Here is a 24,322-nt window from a genome sequence, read left to right as displayed (position 1 = left end):
CGTAATCATTGAAAGTACTTTAAAAATGAATGTAGGATACTTTTTACAGCATTCTTTCCATTTCTGCAGTTTGCTTTGATGGGTTAGGATATATCTGGGTTTTTTAACCTGTTTTTAAAATTGAGGTATTACAGGGACACCTGACTGGCTCAGTTGGTGGAGCGACTCTTGATCTTAAAGTTATGAGTTCCAGACCCATATCAAGTGTAGCGATTACTTAAAAATAAAATCTAGAAATAGATAGAGGTATTACACATATCCTGTGATTTCATCCACTTAAAATGTACAATCCAGTGTGTTTTAGTATATTCTCCAAGTTGTGTCTTCATCACATCTAATTCAAGAACATTTTTATAACTCTAAAAAGAAACTCCATACCCATCTGCTATCATCTAGTCTTAGGTGACCACTAATCTATGTTCTCTCTTGATGGATTTGCCTTTTCTGGATGTTTAATGTAAATGGAATCATACAATATGTGGCCTTTTATATGTGTCTTTTATATAGTGTAATACTTTCAAGGCCATTTCTGTTATATCCATTTCCATTCCTTTTTATTGCTGAATTTTCCAAAGTATGAATATACCACATTTTGATTATCCATTCATCAGCTGGTGAACATTTGGATTGTGTCCACTTTTTTGGCCATTAGGAGTGATAGTGTTGTGAACATTCATGTGCAAGTTTTTGTTTGGACACTTTTTTTTATTTCTCTTAGATACTACCTATGGTTGGAATTGCTAATTTATATGGTAGCTCTATGTTTAACTACTAGACTGTTACCAAAGTGGTTGCATCATTTTAATCTCCAGTATATGAGGATTCCAATTTCTCCACAGTGTCGCCATTATTATCTTTTTATTTTAGCCATCTGTGTGGCTGTGGAATATCTCATTGTGATTTTGATTTGCCCTTTCCTAATGACTAATTATGTTGAGCTTATTTTTATGTGCTTATTGGCTGTTTGCGTATCATCTTTGCAGAAATGTCTACTCAGATCTCATGCTCATTTTTTAACTGGTTTATTTTTCTGTTTGTTGAATTGTGAGAGTTCTTTATGTATTCTGGATATAATTCTCTTATCAGATATGCAATTTGCAGATATTTTTTCCTATTTTATGGATTTTCCTTTCACTTTCTTGATGATGTCCTATGAAGCACAAAGGTTTTTAATTTTAATGAAACCAATTCATTTTTTCTTTGGTTACTTGTACTTTTGGTGTCAGCTCCAAAACCATTACACAATCCAAGATCACCAAGGTTTATGGTTATGTTTTCTTTTAAAGGGTATAGTTTTAACTCATATTTTTTTTAGATCTTTGATCATATTGAGTTAATTTTTTAATGTAATGAGAGGTAAGGATACAGCTTTATTGTTTTGCATGTAGACATCCAGTTGTCCTGACACCGTTTGTTGAAATACTATTTTCCCCCCATTGAATTATCTTAGTGCTTGCCCAAAATTGATTGCTTATAAATATAAGGGTAATTTCTAGACTATTCTATTCCATTGATCTATATTTCTATCCTATGCTAGTATCATAATGTTTCAATTACTGTAACTTACTGTTTTGAAGTCAGGAAGTATGAGTCCTCCAACTTTGTTTTTCTTGTCAAGATTATTTTGGTTCTTTGGAGACCCTTGCATTTCCATATGAGTTTTAGGATCAACTCTTAAATTAAAAATAAAAGACACCTGGGATTTTGATGGAGATTTCCACTAAATCTGTGGATTAGTGTGAGAAATGTTGCTAACTTAATACTCTTAAATCTTCAAATTTGTGGACATGAGATGCGTTTCAATTTGTTTTCTTTAGTTTCTTTCAAAATTTTTTTTGTGTGAGTTCTCAATATATGTCTTACATTTCTTTAAATTTATTCCTAAATATTTTATTCTTTTTCTGTTGTAAATAAGATTTTTTAAAAAGATTTATTTATTTATCTTAGGGAGACAGAGAATGAAAATAGGGGGAGAGACAGGGGGAGAGGGAAAGAGAGAATCTCCAAGCAGACTTCCTGCTGACACAGAGCTCGATCCCAGGACCCCAAGATCATGACCTGAACTGAAATCAAGAGTCGGTTTTTCAAGTGGCTGAGCCACTCAAGTGCCCCATGAATGAGATTGTTTTAATTTTATTTTCAGGTTGTTCATTGCTAACGTACAGAAATACAATTTATTTTCATATAAATTTATTGCATATTTGTATATTATGTCGCTGAATTCTTTGATACTTCTAATGGTTTTTTATGGATTTCTTGAGAATTTTCTGTATACAGGATCAAGTTATCTGTGAATAGAAGCAGTTTACTTCTTCCTTTCCAATCAGGATGCCATTTATTTTTCTGGCCTAATAGCCTTAACTAGAACTTCTAATACACTGTAGCATAGAAATTGATGTGTTGCATTTTTATGAAAGGGTGATGGGGTATGAACTCTTTTTATATCCATTAAATCCACCACTTCAATATTGTGGTGGCTTAATGAAATTAGTATCATATATGTAGGACAGTAATTGGGGGTGTTATGATCATGTAACTTTTTTTTTTTTTTAGTTGAGGAACACTTTAACAATGTCCTTGTTTTTTTTCTTTTAGGTTTTCTCAAATAATGATGAAGGCCTTATTAACAAAAAGTTACCCAAAGAACTTCTCTTAAGGTAAATGTAGATAAACTCTATTGAATTCAGATTTGATTCAGTCATCATGTTCCAAGACAATCTTCTTTCTCACTATGAGTCCATAGCATAGAAAAACAGACAGAATTAGCCTAACTGACTTTTTGTTTTTGTTTTATAGAATGCTGTTCAGCTTGTTGTTAAATTTTACTTGGTCTAATCCAGAATGTACTAAGTATGTACATAGCATTGGTCTGGATTCTTTTTGTAATGTGGTAAGTATTGTAATAATCTACAGTAGGTGCCATTGTTTTGGTATCAGTAGATATTCTCAATGTAGTCAATAACAGGATATTGAGCTCCTGAAGTCCCAGACATTTAGATGTTTTCTGATAAATCACTTTTAAAATAAGTACAGTTATATGTTCTTACTGAGAAGTTGAAATGCTCAGTCTAAATATTGATATATTTTTATCCATTTTGTGAGAATTATCTGCTCAGTGGCAGTGAGTACTATAAAACATGATTTTTGTCCTGTGTTTCTGGCATCACTGAATATACAGTAAATAGTATCTTGCTTGTCATTTTACCAAATAAACCTATCAACCAATGTTTGTTGATCCTGAGACACTACAGTTTCTTCTAGTACTCTGCAATCATCAGAGAAATCCAATTTTAGTTTTGGATGTTAGATTTTAATTATTTACAAGTAATTTAATACATGTATACATGGCAATCTTTGCGTGGCATTTCCCAAACTCTTCTCATATCACTGATAATTCTGCAAAACCAAACAAAATACAAGTTTTGTGATCAAATAATGATGGGAAGCACTGGGATAATGAAACCAATTTCTTTACTGCATGACTTCTCAGGACCTCGATAGGCTAGTTTGCATGATGATACTCCCAGATGGATAGTTGTGACAATTCAAACTTACTGACCATGGAACCCTTTTAATATTCCATATTAATTAATATTCCATATTAATTCCACATTCTATGGAAAAAGTTTTGGGAAATGGCTGACATACAGTAAGTAATTGACCAGATGACTCCATTCCCTTAGCTTCTTTGTGGTAGTGATCACATTTGAGGGGCTTCAGAGGTGTCCCATTAGTCATCAGGTATTGTTTGATATTGTTGCCATAAACTAATTTTACTCAGTTAATTAAAAAGAAAATTATGTCATGACAGGATCGTATGAAAAATACAGCAACCATATTTCAGTAAAACAAATACTTATTTGGATAAGAGAGAATATTCTTTGGCCTTTTAGATCCTTTTAAAGTTAAGAAAGTGGTAACAAGAAAGGAATACTATGTTTTTCATATAAACCTAGGAGGTCTTGATCAAGCATAGAGAGCAGTTAGAACCCACATGGCTGGGTTAGGATGGGCAGTCTGTTACTGCACAATTGGAGGGGATGCCATCCACAACAGATGACAAAGTGCGCGGTATTCTCTGGAGTCGTGCAGTGGTTCATTCTTGGTCGGAACATTTGATGTCTCTACAATAGACATCAAGCTGTAACATGAACATGTCATTCTTACTCTGGAGGATCTACCATTATTAGTCATTCAGCACTGGGGTGTAATTAAACTCCACTCTTCCCATAAATAATACTGCTATCTGCGACTCAGAGCTACTAACTTAATATTGTCCCCTTTTGTAGGGTTAGCTTTGACACTGTTCTCAGCCTTGGAACAGTTTCTGTCTGCTGACAAAAAAGGGGGGAGGCGTTATATCACTTTTTGTGCTAGTGTGATTTCTGAACTGCTATTTTAGAAATTTTAGTTCTTTTAAGGATTCATGATAGACCCAGCTGTGTGAATCCTGCAGTTACAGGTTTTGAATCATACCACAAGGCTCATACATAGATCAATTTTCAAAAAGAATTGCCATTTGAGACCAAATGTTCAAAATATGTCTATTCATAGGTTTGCATTCCCACTTCTCTTATTTTGGAGTTTGTGAGCGGAATTTAAATTTTAAAGTACTGCTGCTACAGGTCTTCTTTGACTTGTGAGCCTCAGAATTAACTCCAGCTGCCCATGGTATTTTAATGTTTGTTTGCCTTTAAATCATCTCTGCCATTTTACTCTCATACTTTATGTTTTCAATAATAGTAGCTCTGCCCTTTGCTTTTGCTTTCTGAGCAAAATTTTGAAGAAGGGTTTGAGCCAAAGTAGCCATCTTTATCATCCTTCATGGAGCTTAAGTCTTGATTATTTTGCTTTGTGTCTGTCCTACGTTTACGTTTTTACTTCACACTATAGACTTCTCTGTGACAGTGCAAACTTTCTGTTCCTGTTGTATTCCTCCTATTTACCTTCTGTCTTACTTCATCAGTAGAGTTGAATTATTTGACTTAATGATAATCTTATTTACTTGCAGCCAGGTCATCTTGTCTCTGCCTTTTTTTTTTTTTTTTTTTTTTTACTACAACTGTTACCAGGGACCCTCTTAAATTCTCTGCTAGGTCCCGTTACTGATTACATCAAGCAAAGCCTCAGCTTCCCCTTTGGAACTATTAATGAGCACAACCTGGAATTGTGTGTTTCTTTTCATCTCTTCATATCACTTTGAATCCACTCAGAAAAATCTCTGGTTTTTCATCTGATCATCTTATTTCTAGTTTTAGGACTACCCAATATTGTTTACAGTTTCTTTCTTTTTCTTTCCTTTTTTTTTTAGATTTTTATTTTATATATTTATTTATTTATGATAGACAGAGAGAGAGAGAGGCCGAGACACAGGAGGAGGGAGAAGCAGGCTCCATGCCAGGAGCCCGATGCGGGACTCGATCCCGGGACTCCAAGATCATGCCCTGGGCCAAAGGCAGGCGCTAAACTGCTGAGCCACCCAGGGATCCCCTGTTTACAGTTTCCATCTACCATCCCACTTTTAGTTTGTTGCTTAATAAGTTTTCACAATTTTGCTTTTTCTACATATCTTTCTTTCATAAATTAAGGGTACTCCAGTTCTCTTTAGCCTTTATGTTCACACAATTCAATAGCTTGTAATTTTACTCTCCCTAGGGAGTCAGTTATGTAATGCTTATAACAATCAAAATCTTTACTTTGTTGAAATCTATATATCTGTTAGTGAGTTGGGTTGTCCTTATATATCCTCATTGTTATTGTATTACTTTTGGGGCCAGAGTTGTTTGAGATTTCAGCTCCCCCGTTTACCACTTGTGTGACCCTAAAGTGATTTACCTCTATAAAATGGAGATAGTGATGGTTCTTACTGACCGGGGTTATGCTGGCTGTTAGAGTGCATGGCACTTAATGAATGCTAAATAAATGTTAGCTTCTATTGTCATTAATGAAGATCATTTTGGGACACCTGAATTACTTATTAAATGCTACTTGACAATGTAGTCAATTTTAATGCAAACAACTGATAAAAGCAAGCTGTCCTGATAGAGATCTCAGCATATACTAGTACTAACAATCTCAGTAAAGAACCTGGTTAATAAGTTAATGTAACCCAGTGCTTGATTTCATCGCTCTGGTCTAATTCAGTCTCACTGGAAATTGTGCACTACCAAATGTTATTTAACTGACAACTTTTAGGGCTTAGGCAGGCTAATAATGGAGCTGTGATGACAACTGATGATTATATCATATTATAAAAAATGTAGTTCCTTACAAAGACCCATTCCTTTTTAAAAAAAAATAAATCTTAGGTGAACTGAGTATTGGCCTAAAACTCAGACTGTAAATTTTATTTATTTTAAAGATTTTATTTATTTTTTCATGAGAGACACAGAGAAAAGGAGGCAGAGACACAGGCAGAGGGAGAAGCAGGCTCCCTGCAGGGAGCCCGATGTGGGACTTGATCCCGGGACTCCAGGATCACACCCTGGGCGGAAGGCAGACGGTCAACTGCTGAGCCACCCAGGTGACCCAAGACTGTAAATTTTGATATTAACTTTTTGACCTTAGGTTTTATTTCTATCATGGTTGTCTTCAGATGTTGAGGATGTAATGAAGACACATGTAAACTACCTCATAAGGGATAGGGAGTGCTGCATGTAGTAAGTATTTTAAAACATTCAGAGAGGACAAAGCTCTTGTTGGTAATAAATAATAATGAAAGAAACCTCTTATTAGACACATTTATAAAACCTTAAATCATCATTATTTGGGTCATTCTCTCTCCATGTAAAATTTATGTGGATACATGATGGAATTAAGTATTAATAGTATTTGTTGGCTTGGTGAAGGGAAGGTTTGATTGCCCTCAACAGGAAAGCTGAGCCTAATAATTTGGGCAAATGAAATCAACTATACAGTTACATATATTTGTCAGTTTCACTAGTTTGCTAGGGAAAATTATGAAATGACTAGTGCAAAAATTTTCAAATTTTCCTTCTCTTAAAATCATAAACCAATTCCATGAGTGAAAATAATTGTGTGTGTGTGTGTTTTTAGAACAGAGGGAGGGGCACAGGGAGAGGGAGAGAGAGAATCTTTTCTTTTTTTTAAGATTTTATTTATTTATTCATGAGAGACACACAGAGAGAGAGAGAGAGAGAGAGAGAGAGAGGCAGGCAGAGACATAGGCAGAGGGAGAAGCAGGCTCCATGCAGGGAGGCCAAAGTGGAACTCCATCCCGGGACTTGATTCCGGGACTTGATCCCAGGATTCCAGGATCATGCCCTGGGCGGAAGGCAGGCGCATAACTGCTAAGCCACTCGGGGATCCCCAATAATTGTGGTTTTTGTTGCAATCATTAAGTTACAGCCCAGTGCTTATGTGTAATTGTGGGACCTTGGGGAGCCATGCAGTGAAGGGCTCCTTCCTGTTTGGTGTAGCATTGAGTGGGTGTTCTTACCTGCTGGTTGGTTTCAGCATTCCATGGATTTTTTCAAGGACTGGTGCGTCTACCTCCTGCTGTCTGTGATGCCTTATGTGTATTCCAAGGCAGCCTAGTAGGTAAGATGCTCTTTTGGGGGATACATACTGCAAAGTCAAGTTAAAGCATCTGTGCAGATTTTTCTTTCTTGTTAAAGAATTTTTTTGTTTGTTCATCTTTATCATTTTTTCTTGTCTTGCATGAGGCAGTACACCGCTGAATTATTGTGTGTAGAAATCAGATGCAGAAGCTTAAAGGCCTTTTCATTACCTCTGTATACTATTATGTACTATTTTAGGGTTGGCATCTAAGTCCAAATCATGGCAGAAGTAAATTTTCCTTTGCCTGGGTTGGGGTAATGCTTATACATTAAAAGTCTAACGATGCCTTTGGATTTGCTGTTGGTTTTATTTTCTTCTTGTTTTTAATACTCTATCTTCTGTATTTTTTTCTTCATCCAATTAGCCAAATAGTGTCCCAATTTAATAATCTTTACAAGAGGGCAATTTGGGGTTTTAATGATTAAAACTCATATTTTATTCACTGAGATTATTAAAATTTTCTATTTTGTTATTTCTTTATCTTATCTTTATCTTACTGATTCTGCCTCTTTCCCGCCTCAAACCTTTCCTATTACCTTTAGTGTAAAGTGCATTTAAATTGTTATGACCTAAATTATTCTCCCAGAAATATATACTTATTAACTCTTATTCTGTCCCATTTCTCATTCTTTTCCAACTTCCTTGTTAATTCTGGCAGTTCTGAATTAGTTCCAGTCTCTGAAAGTGTCGTTCTCTAATTTGCTCTCTCCTGGGTTCATTCTACTTCTTGAAAATGTCTTTTTTGCTTTACCCCACTTTCACTTAGTTCAGCCTAAGGCTTTCCCCAAGTTCAAGGCTATGTTTTCTCCCTCCTGAGTATGCCTATAGATTTTGTAAGCATTTTGTAACTTCTGGTGTTTGACCTGGATTTTATGTACCATAACACAGTAAATCTAACTTTTAAAATGATTTATATATGCATTTGACATAGCATTACATTAGTTTTAGGTATATGGTAAAATGAATCGATATTTGTATATATTGTGAAATGAACATCACAATAGGTCTAGTTAACATCCATCACCATACATAGTTACAAAATTTTTTCTTGTGATAACAATTTTTAAGATCTACTTGCTTAGCAATTTTCAAATATGCAATGCAGTATTATTAACTATAGTCACCATGCTGTATGTTACATCCCCATGACTTTATAACAGGAGTTTGTAGCTTTTGACCTCACTCACTAATTTTGCCCACCTGTTTGCCTCCCACCTCTGGCAACCACAAATCTATTCTCTATATCTATGAGCTCAGTTTTTGTTTTGGATTCCACATATAAGTGAGATCATACAGTATGTCTTTCTCTGTGTGACTTCATTTACCATGATGCCCTCTGAGTCATACATGTTATTGCAAATGGCAAGATTTCCCTTTTTTTATGGCTGAATAATACTGCCCTATGTATATACACCACATTTTCTTTATCCATTCTTTATAACAACTCAGGTTGCTTCCATATCTTGGCTATTATAAGTAAAACTGTAGTAAACATGGGGTGCATATATCTTTTCAAGTCATTTTCATTTTCTTCAGATCAATACCCAGAAGTGAAATTGCTGGATCATATGGTAGTTCTATTTTTAATTTTTTGAGGAACCTCCACACTGTTTTCCACAGTGGCTTCACCACTTTACATTCCCACCAACAGTGTACAGGGGTTCCTTGTTCTCCACATCCTCACCAACACCAACACTCACATATCATTTCTTGTCTTTTTGATACAAACCATTCTGACAGATGTGAGGTGATATTTCATTGTGTTTTGTATCTGTATTTCCATGATGGTTAGAGATGTGAGCACCTTCTCATGTACATGTTAGCTGTATGTATGTCTTGGGAAAAATGTCTATTTAGATCATCTGCCCATTTTTTTAATTGGATTGTTTGGATCAATTTTGTGTTTTGTTTTTGCTATTGAGTTGAATAAGTTCTTTTTATATTTTTGATATTAACTTTTTCACATATATAATTTACAAATATCTTCTACCATTCAGTAGATTGCCTTTCATTGTGTTGTTTCCTTTGCTATGCAGAAGCTTTTTAGTTTGATGTAGTCCTACTCGGTTTTTTTGTGCCTTTTTTGCTTATTTTTGCTGTTGATGTCAAATCCAAAAAATCATTGTTAAGACCATTGTCAGGAAGCCTCTTGACTGTATTTTTTTTTTCCTAGGAGTTTTTACGGTTTCAAGTCTTACATTCACATCTTTAATCCATTTTCATTGTTTTTGTTTGTGGTATAAATAGTGGTCCAATTTCATTCTTTAAATGTGGCTTTCCAGTTTTCCCAGCACTACTTATTGAAGAGACGGTTGTTTCTACATTGTATATTCTTGGCTCCTTTGTTGTAAATTAATTGACCATGTATGCATGGGTATATTTGGGCTATCTAGTCTGTTCCATTGATCATGTGTCTGTTTTTATGCTGATGCCATACTGTTCTGATTACCATATCTTTGTAATATAATTTGAATTCTACTGAGTTCCTTATATTCTCAGTACAACCTTTGTACTGAGCTTAATGTTTTCTGACAGGTTCTTTGTTCCAATTTATAAGTTTTTTTTTCTCATTCTTTAAGGCATAGTTTGATGAACCAAGCACCTTTTATAAAGTCAAATATGTCAGTCTTTTCTTTCTGGCTAGAGTTTTTTTCCCAAGACATACATACAGCCAACATGTACATGAGAAGGTGCTCACATCTCTAACCATCATGGAAATACAGATACAAAACACAATGAAATATCACCTCACATCTGTCAGAATGGTTTGTATCAAAAAGACAAGAAATGATATGTGAGTGTTGGTGTTGGTGAGGATGTGGAGAACAAGGAACCCCTGTACACTGTTGGTGGGAATGTAAAGTGGTGAAGCCACTGTGGAAAACAGTGTGGAGGTTCCTCAAAAAATTAAAAATAGAACTACCATATGATCCAGCAATTTCACTTCTGGGTATTGATCTGAAGAAAATGAAAATGACTTGAAAAGATATATGCACCCCATGTTTACTACAGTTTTACTTATAATAGCCAAGATATGGAAGCAACCTGAGTTGTTATAAAGAATGGATAAAGAAAATGTGGTGTATATACATAGGGCAGTATTATTCAGCCATAAAAAAAGGGAAATCTTGCCATTTGCAATAACATGTATGACTTACCTTGAGGACAGATATATTCATGTGTATTTTCTTCTAAAAGTTTAAAAATTTTGTTTTTGATATTTCAGTTTCTAATCACTCTGGTGTGGGTCTTTATTTATGAGATAGAATCATTTTTATTTTCTTTTCCTTGTGGATTATCAATTTTTTTCAGAATCATTTGTTAAATGGTCCTTCCTTTACTCAGAAGAATGTCATTACCCCATCATATATTCTGCTCTTTAATAGATATATAGTCTTTATTCTCTTCCATTCATTAATTTTCTTTGTGCCAGTACACACAGAAGACATCTGTATTTTTGAGTAACTAGGGCCTTTAAATTTATTTCTCATTGTTTTTATCTGATTTTGGAATTAATTTAAGTGTGTAGAATTGAGTTGTGGAGTATTCAAGTCTTTTCCAGCTCTCTGAAATAGCCTGTGTGTTTTGGTTTAATTGTTCTTTTAAAGTTTGATAGAACTAAAATTCTAAAATTGTCTGAGTCTGCAATTTTCTCTGTGGGAAAGTTTTTAACTAATTTGATATGAGTAGGATTCTTCAAGCTTTCTATTTTTTCTTGAGTCACTTTGGTAATTTCATTTCTCTAGGAATTTGTCCATTTTGTCTGGGTTTTAAAATTTGTTGTCTTGGTAGTTTTTTTTTTTTTCTTAAAGGATATTCTACCCCACTGTGTCTTATTTTATTTATTTATTATTCAAATATTAACATATATTAGTGCTATATTAGTTTCAGGTATACAATATAATTCGACAATCCTATATGTTTCTCTGTGCTCATCAAGATAAGTGTACTCTTCATTTCCTTTGTTTTACCCATGACCCCACTTCCCTCCTCTCTGGCAACCACCAGTTTTTTCTCTGTATTTGAGTCTGGTTTTTTGTTTGTCTCTTTTTTCTTTGTCCTTTTATTTCTTAAATTATACATGTGAGTGAAATCATAAATTTGTCTTTCTCTGACTTACTTCACTTAGTATTTTACCCTCTCTGTCCATCCATATTGTTATAACTAGCATTCCTTTTTATGGTTGAATAATATTCCAGTGTGTGTGTGTGTGTGTGTGTGTGTGTACACACATACACACACTGTGTTGTCTTTATCCATTCATCTATCAATGGATACTTAGGTTACTTACATACCTTGGCTATTGTAAATAATGCTGCAGTAAACATAGGAGTGTGTATATGTTTTCAAGTTAGTGTTTTTTTTTTTTTTTTAGATTTTATTTATTTATTCATGAGAGACACAGAGAGAGAAGCAGAGACATAGGCAGAGGGAGAAGCAGGCTCCATGCAGGGAGCCCGATGTGGGACTCCATCCTGGAACTCCAGGACCACGCCCTGAGCTGAAGGCAAACACTCAACCACTGAGCCACCCAGACATCCCTCAAGTTAGTGTTTTAATTTTCTTTAAGTCAATACCCAGTAGTGGAATTACTGGATCATATGGCAATTCTATTTTTAATTTTTTGAGGAACCACCATAACGTTTTCCACAGTGTCTGCACCAGTCTGCATTCCCAGCTATAGTGCATTGAGGGTTCATTTTTCTCTGCATCCTCACCAACATTTGTTGTTTGTGTTTTTTATTTTAGCCAGTTTTGATGGTTTTATTTTTATTTTTTAACTCTGAAGTATGTGCTGTCATGTACTTATTTTCATTTGAAATATCATTAATTTATGTTTAAGCGCTCACCCCATTTTTTAAAATCAATTTTACTGAAAGTTTACCTATTTTGTCAGTGCTTTTAAAGAACACCTTTTGGTTCTTCTTATTATTATTTGGTTCTTATTATAGTTGTTACTATTATTATTTTGGCTTTAAAATAAGTTTATTTTCTCACAGTTCTGGAGGCTAGAAGTGCAAGAACAGGGTGTCAGCATGGTTGGTTTCTTCAAAGACATCTTTCCTTGGCTTCGTAGATGGCCCTCTTTTCCCTGTGTCCTCACATGATCTTCCTTCTATAGCTGTCTGTGTTTTAATCCCTTATTATGAGGAGATAAGTCATACTGGATTAGAGCCCGCTCTAATGACTTCATTTTACTTTAATTATATCTTTAAATATCTTGTCTCCATATGCAGTCACTCTGAGGCACTTGGGTTTAAGACTTTAATATTTGAATTTTGGGAGTATCTGGTTCAATTCATAGCCGTGCACATTAGCATATGTGTATGTATTTGTAAACGTGTACTTATCTGTACACATATATGTATTGGGTGGGTATGCTTGTGTGTGTATATGAATGTATATGTGAACATGTGCCTGTGTGTATGTATGTGTCTTGTGTGGGTGGGTATATGAGTGTATATGTGTGTGAGAATATTCCAAGCAGAGGAAACAGCACTTGAAAAAATTATACTGTATTTGGGGAATCTTGCACAATTTAGTTTCCTTCTACTCTTGGCCCATGTGTATATTTATTTGCACTTAGTTGGAAGTGCATGGAATATAATCATTTTCCTCTGAGCTTTCCTCTACCTAACATTTTATGATTACCCTCCCCTATCAGCACATAATCTTCATAATTACCACTTCAGTGGCTGCTTAATATTCCATAGAGTGCATAAGGAATGATTTACTTAACCTTTTTATTGCTTTTTTTATAACTGTAGATAAAGTTCAAATAACCACTTTACATTTTTTCTTCTTTTGTTAAACTGTTTCATGACAGCTTCCTGAAGTGGAATTACTGATCAAAGAAAGAGAACATTTTATAGCTTATGACAAAACCATTGCTTTCCAAAGGTTGTAACAAATTTTCTTATTGAAATATACTTGACATATTACATTGTGTTAGTTTAAAATATACAACACGTTTGATTTGGTAGTTTATATATTGCAGTGTGATTGTCATTATAGCTTTAGCTAGTACCTCTATCACATAATGTAATTATCAGTTCTTTTTTGTGGTGGGAATAATTAAGATCTGGTCTCTTAGCAGGTTTGATTTTATACCACAATATTGTTGCTTATTATCATTATAGATCTCCAGGACTCATTTATCTACTAGTTACAAATTTGTACCCTGAAACAACCTCTTTTATTCCCCTACCTCTTACCCCTGGTAATTATTTTACTCTTTGTTTTTATGAGTTCAATAAGTGATATCATATGATATTTGTCTTTTTCTGTCTGACTTATCTCAGCATAATGTCCTCAGCATCCATCCATGCTGTTGCAAATGGCAGGATTTCCTTCTTTTTCATGGGTAACTAATACACATACACATACATATACACACACACACACCATCTTCTTTATCCATCCATCAGTTGATGGTCAATCAGGTTGTTTCCATATCTTGGCTGTTGTGAATAATGCTGCAATAAACATGGGAGTACATGTATCTCTTCAGTATCCTGTTTTCATTTTCTTTCGTTATATGCCCAGAGCTGGAATTCCTAGATCATATGGCAGTTCTATTCCTAATTTTTTCGGGAGCCTCCATGTCATATCCCATCCAAATCACAACCGTTTCTCCCTTCTCCAGAAGTAACCACTATTTTGACTTTTATAGTTATTATTGTATTTCATTTTTAGATTTATTATCCAAATGTACATCCCTAGACATTATATAGTTTGTTGTCTTGCCTACTAAAAATTAAAAATCTTTTTAAGTCTGATAATTAACAGGTCCCCTGTTCATCTCTTTCTGTTCCATACATATGCTGTTAAAAGAATTTGGGTTATTTGACTTTCAGAAGTTCCCACAGTCAGAGTTTGCTAACTGCATCCTCATGGTACAATTTCAGCATGTTTCCTTTATCAACTATATTTATTGGAAATTGATAGCTGGCTCCAGAGGCTTGATCAGACTCAGGTTCTCCCTTTGGTAAGATTTTTATGTGATATTCTTTCATCAGGGGTCACAAAATGTCTGGTTTTCTTTTTTAATGGGGGATGTTAACATCTATTGATGCTTATTGCTTAGATCATTTGACATATTGGAGCTGCAAATTGATATTCTGATTCTTTTTTCATTTATTTGTTAGCATACTTCTATAAAGAGCTATTTATCTTCATTTCTACTTGATTATAAAGTATTACAGTTTACATTAGAAAGTAGGATAAATGCCTCATTCTTTCTGTTTATTTGCCAGCTTTTGGAAGTGAGGTATGGGAAGGCATGACATTTGGAAAACAAAATATTTGCATAGTTTCAAATAATCTTCCACAGAAATCTTTATTTTTTTAAAGATTTTTAAATTTATTTATTCATGAGAAACAGAGAGAGAGAGAGGCAGAGACACAGGTAGAGGGAGAAGCAGGCTTCATGCAGGGAGCCCAATGCGGGACGCAATCCTGCGACCCCAGGATCATGCCCTGGGCCGAAGGCAGATGCTCAACCACTGAGCCACCCAGACATCCCAAAAATCTATTAATTAAGGGAAAAATAGTAATTTTATAATGAGGCAATCTGGTAGACATCATTTTAATCAAATAATCACAATTAATATCACCAATAACAGGACAAATGGACACCATGTGCCTCCTGATGTGATGAACAAGAGGACCACAATATTATTTCTGTGGCATTCCTGACAGAAATTAATAACTTGAATCTAATTGTGAGGAAATATTGGACACACAGAGGGAAATCCGATAAAGTAACTGGCTTATATGCTTCAAAAATATCAAAATAAAAAAAAAGATAAAGAAAGGTTGAGTGTTCTAGATTCAAAGAGACTAAGGAAAAAAGACAGCTAACTGTAATATGTGGTCCTGTGGCCAGAAGAAAAATGTTTTTCTTTTGTTTTAAAGGCCATTAATGGCATAGTTGGCACATTTTGAATAAGATCTATAGACTAAATGATAGTACTCTGTTACTGTCCTTATTTTGATAACTGTACTGTGTCTTTGAACAAGAATGTCCTTGTTATTAGGAGATACTTGAGTATTTAGAGGCAAATGAGTATCATGTCTGAAGCTTACTCTCAAATATTTCAGAGACAATTACATATATGTATGTATATATGATATTTGTTAAAAGATAGGCTGAGGTATATTAAAAGTTGTAAGAGTTTATCTGAGCAAGATTCTGTTAGATTGGGGTGGGGGAGTGCTGAACCAGGAGTAGCTGAGAGTGCTCTACCAGTCAGAGCCAGGGGAAAGGCTTTCATAGAGAAGGTGGGAAAGCAAAGACAAGAAGTGATCTAGTTGGATATATCTTAAAACCTCATTTGCCCTTTGTGATTGGTTGTCCTTAGTGTTCTGATTTTGTAATTTTGGGGCATTTAAAAGCTTAGATTTTAGTTGCTTAAGTAGGCAGCCAAAGCATCAGAGTCAGTCTAATAGCCTCCCTGTTTAATTAATGTAACATATTTTATAACATTATATATATTTTCTCCATATACATATATGTATATGTGTGTGTTTGTGTGTGTGTGTATATATATATGTATATGTATATGTGTATGTAGAAAAAGAATGAGAAACTTTCCTGTAAGTTTGAAACTTTCAAACTTCTATAAGTTTGCAACTTTCATATAAGTCTGAAATTACTTAAAAATTAGTTGGTTTCTTACCATCTTCTGAAGGGGACTTAGATTTTTTTACAAGTATTATAAATGTATTAATTTAAACCTGTTTAATGGTTTTCAACTCATTGCTATTATTACTTTTATTGAAATTCAAATGATCTTATCTTTGACTCCTCAGTCCTTTTACATGACCCTAGTAGTTTTTTTTGTTTTTTTTTTTAATTTTTATTTATTTATGATAGTCACAGAGAGAGAGAGAGAGAGAGGCAGAGACACAGGCAGAGGGAGAAGCAGGCTCCATGCACCGGGAGCCTGACGTGGGATTCGATCCCGGGTCTCCAGGATCGCGCCCTGGGCCAAAGGCAGGCGCTAAACCACTGCGCCACCCAGGGATCCCGGCCCTAGTAGTTTTGATAGTTGCCTTCTTGACAAATATATAGATGTATTAGATTTATCTCATATATTCCCTGCCCTAGACCTGGAATCAGCCATTTTTTGAAGAAGCATTGGTTTCTTTTTGTGGGAAAGGATATTTCAGGACCACAGTCTGGTTACTAGAGGTATATCTAGGCCTTTTCAATATAGTGAACATATATAGAGAGATGAGAAACTCATGATTTCATACTGATATATCTGATGCAAATTCAGGATTTTAAGTTATCACTTCATCAGTCTGAACATCTGTATCTCCTTTCTTTCATACTAATAATCCTGGTTCTGACATAGGAGATTATAGAATTAGAATATTCCTATATTTGCTCATTTGCTTTATTCACAACACAGGACACTATAGCCTCAGAATAACAATACTAATATAGTTTTTATCAGGGTAATTACTGAAAACGTGACTTTTTTGCATATGTTCTCTCTTTCTCCTCACTCCTGCTTTCAAATGACTGTACTAAATCTACATTGTCAGGTGTATACCCATCATATATTGTACCCCCTCCTTTTAAACTCTCATTTGAGCTTATGAATAATGCTCACACTAGTCTCTATTTGATGTCTATGTAGTCATTTTGTTGTCTGGTGCTTGTTCTCCAGAAGATTCATTCTTTAGGAAGAGTTCATGGGAACAGTATTCTCTAAGGTCTTGTATGTGGATACCAGTTTGTGCCCTTTAGACTCGAAAACCAGTCTTGCTGGATATAAACGTCATTCTTTACATTTTCTTTTCCTGATTATCTTAAATGTTATTTCATTTGCTTCTACCATAAAGCTTTGTATATATATATAGTTGGAAAAGGGAAGAATATTTTATTTATTTTTAAAGATTTTATTTATTTATTCATGAGAGACACAGAGAGAGAAAGAGGCAGAAACACAGACAGAAGAAGAAGCAGGCTCCATGCAGAGAGCCTGATGTGGGACTCAATCCCAGGACCCCGGGATCACGCCCTGAGCCAAAGCAGATGCTCAACCACTATCACCCAGGTACTCCCCCATTATTATTATTATTAAACACTGAGGGCCTGGCATTGAAAGCCAAAATGACTCTAAGTACAGTTCATCCCACTGCCTTTATTTGTGCTAAGGAACCACCAATTTTACCTACCATTTCTTTTGCACCATCAATGGAAGTATTAATACAGAAAAGGTAAATAATATCTTTGTATTGAGAATACTTTTGACCTGTGGAATCCTTAAAGGAGTCTGAGATGATTGTCATGAGTCTCTGAACACTGAACATACTTTGAGGGGTGCTGTCTTTTTTTTTTTTTTTTCCCTGTTAAAATTCTTTCTTTTTCCTTTTTGGTAAAAAATTGAGGTATAAAGACATACAATATCCTAGTAATTTCAGGTATACATCATGGTAATTCAGTATTTTTATACTTTAGGAATTGATCCCCCACTATAAGTCTAGTTACCATCTGTCCAAAGTTGTTATGATAATTTTTACATTTGTAAAGTTATTACAATTAATTGCATTTCGCTTATGAATTGCTGAATATCTCTTTGTGCCTAATTTGGCATCTATATATTTTCTTTAGTGAATTGTCTGTTCAAAATATCTTGTGCATTTTAAATTAGGTTGTGGGGCACTTAGGTGGCTCAATAAGTTGAGCATCTGACTCTTGGTTTTGGCTCAGGTCATGATCTCAGGGTCATGATCTCAGGATTGTGAGATTGAGTTCCACATCTGGCTCCACACTGAGCACAGAGTCAGCTTGGGATTCTCTCTTTCCCTCTCCCTCTCCCTCTTCTTCTCTCTTCTCCTGGCTGGCACAGACTGCTCTCTCTTTCTCTAAAATAAATAAATAAGTTAGATTGTTTGTTTCTTAAGTTTTGAAAATTTTCATATATGTTAGGGATACTAATCCTTTATCAGATATATGTTTTGCAATATTCTCTCCCAGTCTGTGGTTGATCTTTTCATTTTCTTAACAGTGTTGTTTTGTTCATGTAGTTTTGTTTTAAATATTTTTTTTGTATTGCTTTTGCTACGTAGTTGTTGTTTTTGAGGATTTGTAACAATTCAAAAGCTATATCCCTACCATCTTCCCAGAATCCCCCATATATTATTTAGAAGTTTCTTAATTTCCAAATATATAATAATTTTAACTTTACCCTTTTTTATTTACATCATACTAGATTTCTTTATGGTTAGAGAACATGGTCTGTATTTTTCAACATTTGTTTTATGTGTGCATTAAAAGAATATGTGCTTTGTCAGATGTTAGAATGTCATATAGGTGGATTAGCTTAAGATTGTTTTAAGTGGTCTAACCTTTGTTGATTTTTGCCTCCTTGACCTGTCAGTAACAAAGAGAAATATGTCAAAATGTACAATTGTAATGGTTATTTGTATAATTCTCCATGTAGTTCTGTCAGTTTGTTGCTTTACATCTTTTGAGGCAGTATTATTACACAGAGATGCATTTTTAAATTGTTGCATTCTCATGGTGAAGTAAATATTTTATTGTTATATAGCTGTTATCTCCATTCACATTTATATTTTTTATCTTGACATTTGTCTTGTCTAATAATAATAGCATGACTGTGCTTTGTTTTGGTTAACATTTATCTGCTGTATATTTTTAAATCCTTTTGAAAAATTTTTATGTTACACCATTTTAGGGGAAAAGTACTGATGACACATAATATTAATGACACATGGTAATCTATAGTAAAATTTAGATAATTGCTTGGAGGAGCATGCTGGGAAATTCCTGTGTGCAAGTGACACATATCATGGCCTCACATTTAGCTTGATAATAATCCAACCACATAGCCCCACCTGACTGCTGTAAAAGAAGCAGACTCAGCTAGCTGTTCTCCAAAATCCACATAGCCCTATTCTTCCTGGGCACATAATTAGGCATGTATGCCCAGGAAAAGAGAAAAACATGACATTTTGTGAGCAGCTAGCTACTTATGCCATAGTCTGCCTTTCTGGTTACCAGATTACCATATTGGTGATCTTTATTTCCACACAGAACACACTTCATCCCCAAGAGATGAACCAATCCCATCCATTCACTGCATCCAGCTCCAAGTGTAGGATCTCTGGCTAATATACAGTCCTCTCCATCATATCTGCATGTGTTGCTTCATGATTTTGTTACCTTTTTCCAACTACTGCCCCTCTCCTTGTTCAGGATCAGGGACAGGGTGACTGCAATAAACAAAATTTGAGAAGTGGAGGATTGCAAGACACAGTAGTTACTGTTCTATAGCAACGATGGGATTCTGCTAGGCCAGCATTAAGAAGTCCCCCTTGTGCTGGCAGTAGGGGAAGTTCCTACTCTGTTTTCTGTGAAGAATTCTCTTGCCACTGGTTTTGGTGACCTTAACTCCAACCTCTGGAAGGTTTTCCTCTTCCATAACTCTCCCGAAGTGGGATATCTTGGGGTCTCTTCCTATCTCACAGTCATTTCTTACCTGTGCAGCTTTGGACACCTGAGGATGAGTTTATAATTGGGATATTTTAGGCCAAGATCTTGGATGGACTTGACAGAATTTAAGAAGTCGCTAGTCTTCTGATTTGATTCTAGTTAGTTCGCTGTGCCTGTAACCCACCCACAGATATTTCCTAGACTACAGCCTCAGGACTCCTGTATTTTACTTTTTGCCTCTATGCTTCTCTTTCTCAGTGGTATCTGCAACAATAATAGGCTTGGAAAGAAAGGAAGAAACTTTAGTCTTTGTTACAGGGCTTAGCTAATATATTTAACAGAGAATTTCAAGTAATCTCTTGTAGCTCAAGGTACTTTCAAATTTTGGAAAGTAATATTTAGACATAATTGGCTTTTTCAACAGTCCAAGGCCTTCAGTTTCTGTGCTCTCTCTCTCCTTTTTTCTGCTTGCAAGCTAACCAGTTTTATCCTGAGTAGCTTACTTTCTTGTAATGCCTTGCTAAATACAGCAATGATAAGCCATTAGTCACTAACCTTTTGGCACTTTCTAGCCTCTTCTCTAGGTTAGATCTACATACTGTGTCTGCCCTCCACATTATCACAGGCAATAATATCACAGTTACCAGCTCTGTTCCTGTGCTGTCAGCCATTAAGCAGATCTCACATATTTTAGACTTTTGTTCTGGAAGCACCCCACTTCAAGGTGTCTTTTTTAAATTTTTATTTATTTTTATATTTTTTTATTGGAGTTTGATTTGCCAACATATAGCATAACACCCAGTGCTTATCCCGTCAAGTGCCCCCCTCCGTGTCTGTCAGCCATTCACCCCATCCCCCCACCCACCTCCCCTTCCACTACCCCTTGTTCGTTTCCCAGAGTTAGGAGTCTCTCATGTTCTGTCACCCTCTCTGATATTTCCCACTCATTTTCTCTCCTTTCCCCTTTATTCCCTTTCACTATTTTTTATATTCCTCAAATGAATGTGTCTCTTTCTTTATTAGTGTAGAATAAGCTAATGTGGCATATGAATCCAATAATCACCCAATGTCTAAAACACAATAGAAGTTTACTTACTGTTCATCTAATAATATTGGGAATGGTATGTTGAGTCATCAAGGAAGCCCTGCTCTCTACAGTTATTAAAAACTTGTTTGAAGGAAGTGCTGCTATTTTCAACCATGGTTTCCCTCCAGCTAGCCCCCTTCCCATGGCTAGCTCTTAGTTATGTGGCTACTTGTTCCTGCAAGGGAAGCTAAGAAATGAAATATAGGTGTGTACCTGGGAAACAATTGTCACTGTCCTATAAAATTTAACATTGGCATTGACCCAGCACTACAACTTTTGAGTATACCCTAAGGAAGCTCTTGCAAACATAAACCAGGTGACATGTATAAAAGCGTTCAGGGGTGCCTGGGTGGCTCAGGTGGTTGAGCATCCAACTCTTGATTTTGGCTTGGGTCATGATCTCAGAGTCATGAGATTGAGCCCCACATCAGGCTCCACTCTCAGCATGAAGTCTGATCATCCCTCTCCTTCCCCTTCTTCCTCTCCCCCTACTCATGCTCTCTCCTTCTCTCTCTCTCAAATAAATAAAAATCTTAAAATGTTCATAGCACTATTTGTAATAGCATAAATACTAGAAACAACCAAATATTCACTGGAATATGGAATATTATTAATGTAAATGATAAAATGTGCTAAAATGTATAATGTGAAATATAAACATGATGAAATATATGAAAATCTCACAATGGCACAGATAAATCTTAGTGTTATGATGCTAGTGGGAAAAAAGCTAGTTTCTTTTTTTTTTTTTTTAAAGCTAGTTTCAAAAGACTACAACATGTACTATTTTTTTTAAGATTCAAAATCAAAAGCTAAAAAAAACAAAATCAAAAGCTGCATTTTAGGAATGTATACATTGCAGTAAAACTCTGAAGGGAACAAAAAGCAGAAATTATGAACATACTTATTGGTTGAGAGGGAGAGAAAAGAAATAAGGAGGAATATAAAGTAGATGCTGTGATTCTGGTAATGTTCTAGTTTTTAAGTTTCAGTGGTGAATCATATACTTTAATTATTAGGGACTACAGAGTGTCATATATTCTTTTGTATGTATCAAAATATTCCTAATAAATAAAAAGATTTGTAATAAGTTTGACAGATATGAAGAAAAGCTACATTTTATTCTTTTCTTGACTTGTCTCCTGATTAGTTTTTATTCATGTGCCTAACCACTTTGTTAACTGCATCTCCCCTTGGCTGTCTCTTAGGGTTAGGTATCTCTGATCTTTATAAATATTTTGTTTCTCACTTCTTATTCAGAAGCTATTCCCATTTGTTGTGTTCCAACCTTTTTGAGTCACCACTTTGCTAAGTTTACTGTTAATTTCTCAAATTACTTTTGTTAAAATTCAGAGTTACTTTCTTCATCTTTTATTGTAATTTGATTCAATCTTAATAATACATTCTACCAGGATTTTCTTTCCAGTGTTGACTTTGCAAATCTCCCTTCTCCAGCTCTATGATGCAATGCTCTAACCTTCGAAAATTTTACCTTTTTTATCATTCAGTTGACTTATATTTTAAAAGTCAGATATTTCTCTTAGAAACTCATTTATGGATTCTTTAAGGTCACTAGCATTATGGCAGAAGTAGATTTATCATTGGTTAAGTGTCTTGCATTTTCATGAAGTCACTGATCTTTGATTATACTCTTCCTGTTAAAATGTTTTTTAAAATGGGAAGATTGGTGAGATAGATAATGGGGATTAAATAGTGTACTTACCATAGTGAGCACTAAGTAATGTATAGAATTGTTGAGTCACTATATTGTACACCTGAAACTAACATAACAATGTATGTTAAATATACTGGAATTAAAATTAAGAATAAAATTTTTAAAAATTAAAATTAAATAAAATCTTTTAAAAAATAACTTTAGTTAAAAGCTGACTAACTTCTTTTTTTGTGGGTTTTTTTTTAAGATTTTATTTATTTATCCATGAAAGACACAGAGAGAGAGGGTATGTTCTATTTTAGTTACTATTTAATGCTCAATATTTATGATGAAATCTTTATTCATCATATAGTAATTGAATAATTGAAATTTAACCATAAAAGTTATTTTCTTTATCAGAAAATGTAATGATTGCAAATATTAACAACTTAGTTTTAACTTCCCTTGAAAATATGGAGGGTCAAAAAGAGACTACATTTATGTGAAACTAGTTTTGCTATTATGGAGTAATTTTCTTGTTGTCGTCTTTTCTTTGTTATATTTTAAATTAAAAAGCCTAATAACTTTAGCAAGGACAATAAAAAAGATAAATAAAGAAAATGATAAATCTGCTGTTAATATGCTTCAGCTCTCATACTTTGAGGTAAAAAGTGTAAATAGTGTCTATGCTTTTGGAAACATTTCTGAAGTGGTTAACTGTTTTAGAGCTTTTTTTTTTTCTCTCTCTCTCTCTTAGATAATATCACTAAACCAATGCTCTGAAACCTCAAATGTCTAATATTTGAACATAATGGTTTTCTGTTCACTCATCTGCCTTAGTATATGAGAACAGGATTAGTGGTCTTTAGAAAAAGATTTTTCTTCTATATCCACACTTCAGAGACTATTCATTTACATAAAAAATGAAACCCATATTTTCAACTTTGGAGGCATTATTCTAAGGTAGTTCTTTGAAGAATATACAGAGGGCTTGGCATCACTTTTTGTTATCCTAGTTGTCTAAGGGTATGAAGGAGGTGTATAAATATAGAAATGCCAAAAGTCAGATTCTGGGTCTTACTACCACTCTCCATCCACAGCAATTCTTAACAGAATAGCTGACATTCATGTGATAATTTAAAGTTCCCCACACTTTGCTAAGGGACTGTTAAGGTTCTGCTTCTGTTGATATTTTTTTTCATCCAATTTTTAAAAATTGTTCTCAATGTACATCAGCCATTCAGTCTAAGACTTATTAATGATTATTATTGGGGGGGGGGAAGAACTGAGTATATGTGTAGCAATTTCATAATCATCACATGATACTCAAAATAATCTTTATAAGTAGAAGGAACAGTTTTAATAAAAAATCTTAGGCACAGAGGTTGAGTGAGTTAATCAAGATTCCACAGTTGTTTAAAAACATGAGACTTGGGGGCGCCTAGGTGGTCCAGATGGTTGGGCATCTGCCTTTGGCTTGAGTCATGATTTTCAGGTCCTAGAATTGAGTCCCACATTGGGCTCCCAG

General features: G+C 34.7%; 1 protein-coding gene across 1 annotated transcript in view; it reads left to right on the top strand.

Annotated features, from left to right (window-relative positions):
• FBXL2 (F-box and leucine rich repeat protein 2) overlaps positions 1–24,322 on the top strand; it is a 108,659-nt gene that overhangs the window by 21,221 nt on the left and 63,116 nt on the right. The window contains 3 exon segments of the mRNA XM_025461430.3: positions 2,596–2,657; positions 2,797–2,890; positions 13,409–13,482. Coding sequence (XP_025317215.3) covers positions 2,596–2,657; positions 2,797–2,890; positions 13,409–13,482 — 230 coding nt within the window.

The sequence above is a fragment of the Canis lupus genome, chromosome 23 (assembly GCF_003254725.2).
Source record: "Canis lupus dingo isolate Sandy chromosome 23, ASM325472v2, whole genome shotgun sequence".
Taxonomy (NCBI): domain Eukaryota; kingdom Metazoa; phylum Chordata; class Mammalia; order Carnivora; family Canidae; genus Canis; species Canis lupus.
The sequence above is the reverse complement of the archived record's forward strand: the minus strand, read 5'-3'. Positions and strand labels throughout refer to the sequence as shown.